Below are 6,106 nucleotides of genomic sequence, written 5' to 3' on the forward strand. Positions count from 1 at the left end.
CCATTCTGACAGGGACCCGTTTATTCCTACTCTTCGTTTCCTGTCTGCCAACCAATTCTCTTTCCATGTCAGGGATCCAGGTGAGGGACGAGGTGTAAGGCTTCCTCTATTGCGGGCACTCAAACTGTTGGAATAGCATCTCATATTCCGCTTGGGCAGCTTACAACCTAATAGCATTAGCATTGAATTCTCCAATTTTTGGTATGTAACTAACAACCCTCCCACTTCTTTCTCCCCCCTCTCTTCCGTAACCCCCATCTGGATGCGCACTCATTTCTCCCACTATCCCGCTCCCTTTCCCCTACATCGCTTCTTCTGGCCTCATAATTAATTCCACTCTCGCCGTATCTCACAGACCTTTGTCTCATTTTCATCTCTGGTCATTGTCCATCCATCTGCCAATCTCACCTTCATCCACCTATCACTTGCCTGGCGTTGTCCCATCCCCACCTCTCTTCCACCTTCTGCCTACTACAATAAGTCTAAAGAAGGGTTCCGACCCAAAACGGCACTTATCCATGTTCTCCAGAGACGCTGCTTGACCTGCCAAGTTATCTTTTTTCCTCAAGATTCTAGCATCTACATTTCCTTGCGTCTGCTTCTCAATAAGTTGCTCTAAAACAGAAATACACTCCATCAAAGAAACTCCACAAGCCAGTTATATTTAGAGCTAGGCCAGTTATTTAGAGCTTGAACACATTTGGAGTTTGAATTTTTCAGTGTTAGTGTGAACATAAATATCCCTCTGAAAGTCTACTGGCAAAATAGTGTATTTTCTCCCATGATGAAACACTGACAATAAATGCTAAACATGTAGAACACATTATCATTTATTTTGTTTTAATGAATGTGCCTTTCAAAATAATCATTAGATATACTTGTCGGATAGAGGTGCTTGAAGAAAAAGGCTGGATGGAAAGGGGACAAATTAAAAATGGTCAAGATTATGTAAAAGAAAATGTATTGATGAAATAAATAAAGTGAATTATTTCTATTTTTGATTCAGTTATATCTCAATCACACAATCACAAGTTTTGCATCTCTGTTAGTAAGTGAAAACACCAGAATTTGACAAAGATCAATAAATGAAAAGAACACCCCCAAAATGGACAACACTATAAAATTAAGAAAATTCTAATCTAGACCTGATTTGAGACTTACATCAAAATTATCACACACATATTTGATCCCCTTCTTTTTATAAAATAAAACCTCAAAATCTGAATTGCAGTTGCTAGCTTAGAACCAGTATCACAGAGTCCAATTTTAGTCCATAACTACTTTGACCCCAACAGATAAGTAAATAATTTGCAGAATTCTGTCACCAACCAGATGTGGATGGAGTTCATCAAGATCATGGAAATGGGTTGTCGTAAAAATGGATTCTCTCAAAGTTTTCACTGCCTGCCTGAAAATGTAATACAGTACAAACAAAGAGAAACATTACAAAACATACAAAATACCATGACATTCACACAATGATCTTCAAAGGTAAATAATTCCCTTTCAGTTGGTTTTAATTGATAAATTCAGTTTGTTTTCCAAATTTTCACTTTGTATCAGAACTGGTCTATTCTATTACAAGATTATCCTTCTCTGATATTAATTCAGTGTTTCTCTCTCCATAGATACGTGCTGGCCATTTCCGGCTCTATATTATTGTTTTCAGCAGCAGCCCTGGCCAGCACGTCTCTTTGCATTCATTCTCTCACTCTCATTGACCTTAGGAATTTAACCAGATAACTCTGTAAACATGAAAATAATTTGCGCATCCCTGGCCTCAGTCTATCATAAGCATTCTTGTTATCCTATCCATGTCTTCCCACTCACTATGTCATTTAAAATTAACCTATCTTCTCACTGTTGCTTTTCTGATGAAAACTCTGCAACCCAAAATGACAACTGTCTTTCCACAGATGCAGGTGGACCTGCTGACAGTACCCAATATTTTCTGGTTTTATTTCAGATTGATTAACTGCATAAAAATTGTACCGAAATTGTTTTCATATGGAAAGTAAAATTCATGTTTCGCTGTTAAATACCCATCTTCTTTTCAAACCTGCAGATTAAGTTATTGTATTATGTTTTTGTTTCTGATTCTTCTTCTCACGATTGCATATTTGTATTTTATTTACTACTGCATATCAGGCAGGTAAAGGTCACTGAACAAGTAGACACCAAGGAGACAGAATGAAAATCGGAATAACAAATAACGCACAGTTTATCCTTCCGTCCCTTATTCATCCGAGGGTAAATGTCCATTATCTGTCCAAAGGTCTTTCACTTTGTAAAATGTACAAGCAAAAGGGCTTGGCTACAGACTTTTTAAACTGTTGGAGAATCAAGCCTTGTTCTCCCCTAATATCCCTCCCTCTGTCTAATGCAAACTTTTCAACTATTGGAGAATCAAACCCTGTTCTATCCTAAATCCCTCCCTATGCATTCTGTTCAGGAAAAATCTATTTGCTAATGAGATAGCAAAATTACTGAAATACAAGAACAGACCTTGGTCTGCTTACTTTCAAAATCAAAAAAGCCAAGAAGCAATGGGCAAATGTGTTTTAGAGTGCAGAACATTGACTTGGTAACAAAATGTACTATTTTAACCCCAACTCTTACTTATGAATCGCTGGGATTTCAGGATTGTTTCTGAATAGAGAGGAGGTTTTGATAGGATCCATCGTCTTAGGCTCTCCTTTGTTTCCTGGCTGTTCCATAACTTTTCTTTTCTTTGGAGCCACGCTGGACACCTGCTCTTTTCGACGTTCCTTCTCAACATTACTGTGTATTTTTCTCACTGCAGAGGTTGATTGTTTTGCTGATTTGGCAGAAGAGCCACTTCTGGAATTCTGGAATTGCCGTTTTTCTCGATTGGGCTGTGCCTGCATACAAAATCAGTGGAAAGAAAATCAAGTCTTCGAAATAAAATAAACCAATATCAAATGAAAGGCTTTGCATTGTCACAAGATCAGCACCCCTTCCTAAACTTCCACCAACTCACAGATACCATTAATCTCTTTGTATTGATTTGTTACTTTATTTAACAATGATGTCAAGTCAAGTCAATTTTATTTCTATAGCACATTTAAAAACAACTCTCGTTGACCAAAGTGCTTTACATCAGTGCAGGTACTAACGTGCTACATACAGTGGTACATAGATCTAACAATACATACATAAATACATACATACAGCGCTCCCTCAGAGGCCCTCAAGAAACGCTTGTGAGTAGAAATAAGTTTTAAGTCTAGACTTAAAAAAGACGATGGAGGGGGCAGTTCTGATGAGAAGAAGGATGCTGTTCCACAGTCTAGGTGCTGCAACCGCAAAAGCGCGGTCGCCCCTGAGCTCATACCTGAACCGCGGGATGGTCAGTTAAACATTCTTGGCCAGCATGCCCTTTTATATTGTTCAAAAGGGAACTGCAGATGCTGGAATATCGAAGGTACACACAATTGCTGGGGAAACTCAGCGGGTGCAGCAGCATCTATGGAGCGAAGGAAATAGGCGACGTTTCGGGCCGAAACCCTTATTATATTCCTCATTTTGTCCTTTTATATTCCTCATTTCACCTAGATTGGTCCCCTGCACAGTACTAGTGGAGCAATACATATGCTGACCATTAAGACACTGGTTGTGGTGGAATACAATTTACAGAAGTCCAGTCCTGTGAGTTTGATTCCAAATCTATCCCAAGAGGTCAAGCCACCAATAACATCATGGATATATGCTACTGCAAATCGTACATTGCAGTGGGATGTGGAAGAATTTTACCAGATTACATTACATTGAACAAGGGATAGGCATAAACTAGTAAATGTTAAGAAATCATGCAGCTAAGAAACAGACCCCTTGCACCAGTAGTCCACGCTGACCATTGGGTACTCAACTAAACCCATTTCCCAGAACTTTGCCATCATCCTTGGTGATTCAAGTGCTCATTAAAATACTTATTAAATGTTTTAAGTACCAACCTCCCCATTTTCTCAGGTAGTAAGTTCCAGACTTGTACCCCTTCTTTCTCAGATTCCCACTAAATCTCCTACTCTTTCTTTGAACTTATGCCCTTTGATTTTATACACCTCTACAATGGGGAAAGTGTGTTAATATCTAGCCCATCTTTGGCCTTCATCATTTTGCATGCCTGAATCAGATTCCCCCTCTGCTTCAAGGAGTAGAAATACAGTCTATCCAGTTACTCCGGCTAATTTCCGTGCCTGCAGCAGCTCGGACCATTGGAACACATCAACAACATAATCTGGACAGGCCGACCCCTGCAACTCCAACCCAGTTCCGTCGACAGTACAACAGGACTTTATGGCCTAGTTAAGAACTCTACATTTTTAGCAACTTTAGACATGAAGCATTCAAAATGACACCGTAAATGTGGCAACTCGTGTACTGTCTCAGTGTAATCTGCTATTCCTACACTCTTCTACCCGTGTACGATGTATAGTAAGATTTTTACTGAACCGCAGGCAAAAAAAAAAGAATTTCACTGTACCTAAGTACATGTGACAATAAGTACCGTTGAACCATTGAATTCTTAGGGCTAATTGACATGCTTGTGATGTGCCCCATCTGTGGAGCATCCTTACATGGATGCACTAGACTACAGCCTTTGGACTCATATGACCCAATAATATCTTGTTGAATTTGATTTCAGTAACCGTGTTATATTCCAATATTCCAATAACCAATGCTATATGCAAAGGGATTGCTACCTTCTTTACTCGTCCCATCTCCCTTGGTCCCATACACCACCTCCCTGTCCCATCTGATTCCATCAGCTGAAGCCCTATGTCACCTCTACCAATTACACCCCAGTCTCTGTTGATAACTCCACCCCTCTCTCCCTCACCTGACCATCCACATCCCTTCTCACCTAAATCCATGTATTGTGCACTCACATTCTTGCACATCATTTCCACAGTGAGCATAATACATGCTCTATTGAGTAGCAAATTTGCTGCATTAATATGTTTGCTTGAATTCACTGATCAGCCAGTTTGTCTGCAATGTGTAATCCAAGCAAATTCTGGAACTTGGTCTTTTTTGTGCTGTCCCAGTATCAGCTGGCCAAATCTGCCCTACCTTTCAAATTCCCTGAATAGCTGATAAGTTCATTATCTACCATAATCACTGTTCTTGTTGGAAAAATTCATTCTCCATATTCCTCCCACCAGATCAATCTTGTTACACCATCAAGTAACAACATTCGATATTCAATATCAACATAATATTGACACAAGGGACTGCAGAGGCTGGAATTCGGAGCAAAAAACAGTGACAAGTCTTGATGCAAGGCCTTGACCAGTAATGCTGAATATCCCTTTGCCTCCACAGAAGCTGTCTGACCTGCTGAATTGCTCCAGAGTTTGTTTTTGGTTAATACAGTGTTATTGAGTTTCTTGATGTTCTTCTGAACATACCGGACCATTTGTAGGCAAGAGCCATAAACATTACATTCCTTATTGAAGATAATAACTCTCAATGAAACACCAGAACCTGGTACACAATGTATCAAGGTTACACTTCATGATATACTTCCTTCTTCAAAGATAACTTTACATGCAGCCACAGCGAAGGTCAGACCAGTGACTTACTTTCAGCAATGTACACTATCAAAGTGAACAAAACAATGAGGATGCAAGCAGCAATTCACAGTGATCTCACCCGATTTGGTGTATTTCCGAAATTCTTGCGCTCAAAATTATTCGGATTTCTTTTGACGAAGGTGTTGATTCTGGGCTCGCTGGTAATATTTATCATTAAACACTCCTCGGCCATGTTTAGCGAAGCTGCAACTACTCGGGACAAACTGCAGCAACCTCGGCTCCCCAAACAGCGGGCCGGTCCCACGTGAATCCACCAGCCACTTGTCCTCTTCTAATCACAGCAACTTTAATTCACAAACAAACCACTTAAAAAAAAAATAAACCAGCCCTAACAAAAGAATAAGCAAGAGAGACTTCTGGAAGTTTCCTGGGGCCTGCTTCCACGCGCACGTTGTTTCATTACCGGGTGGATCCCGGTTGAAGTTTCCCGTTGCCCGGTGATATCAGGCGATCTGAGTGGTCGCTCCGCTTCATCAGCTCGGGGTCCT

At 40.2% G+C, this 6,106-nt stretch overlaps 1 protein-coding gene across 3 annotated transcripts in view; it reads right to left on the reverse strand.

The window, feature by feature from the left end:
- The window catches only part of ddx31 (DEAD-box helicase 31), a 92,378-nt gene extending 86,296 nt beyond the window's left edge, over positions 1 to 6,082 (reverse strand). For all 3 annotated transcript variants that reach the window (XM_033049098.1, XM_033049100.1, XM_033049099.1), the window contains exons 1-3: positions 5,677 to 6,082; positions 2,620 to 2,882; positions 1,330 to 1,408 (exon numbers count right to left, since the gene is read on the reverse strand). In XM_033049098.1, the coding sequence (XP_032904989.1) occupies positions 1,330 to 1,408; positions 2,620 to 2,882; positions 5,677 to 5,790 (456 nt within the window). In that variant the 5' untranslated portion in view covers positions 5,791 to 6,082. The remainder of the gene's footprint in view (positions 1 to 1,329; positions 1,409 to 2,619; positions 2,883 to 5,676) is intronic.
- Between the last annotated feature and the right edge of the window lie 24 nt (positions 6,083 to 6,106).

The sequence above is a fragment of the Amblyraja radiata genome, chromosome 32, assembly GCF_010909765.2.
Source record: "Amblyraja radiata isolate CabotCenter1 chromosome 32, sAmbRad1.1.pri, whole genome shotgun sequence".
Lineage (NCBI taxonomy): Eukaryota > Metazoa > Chordata > Chondrichthyes > Rajiformes > Rajidae > Amblyraja > Amblyraja radiata.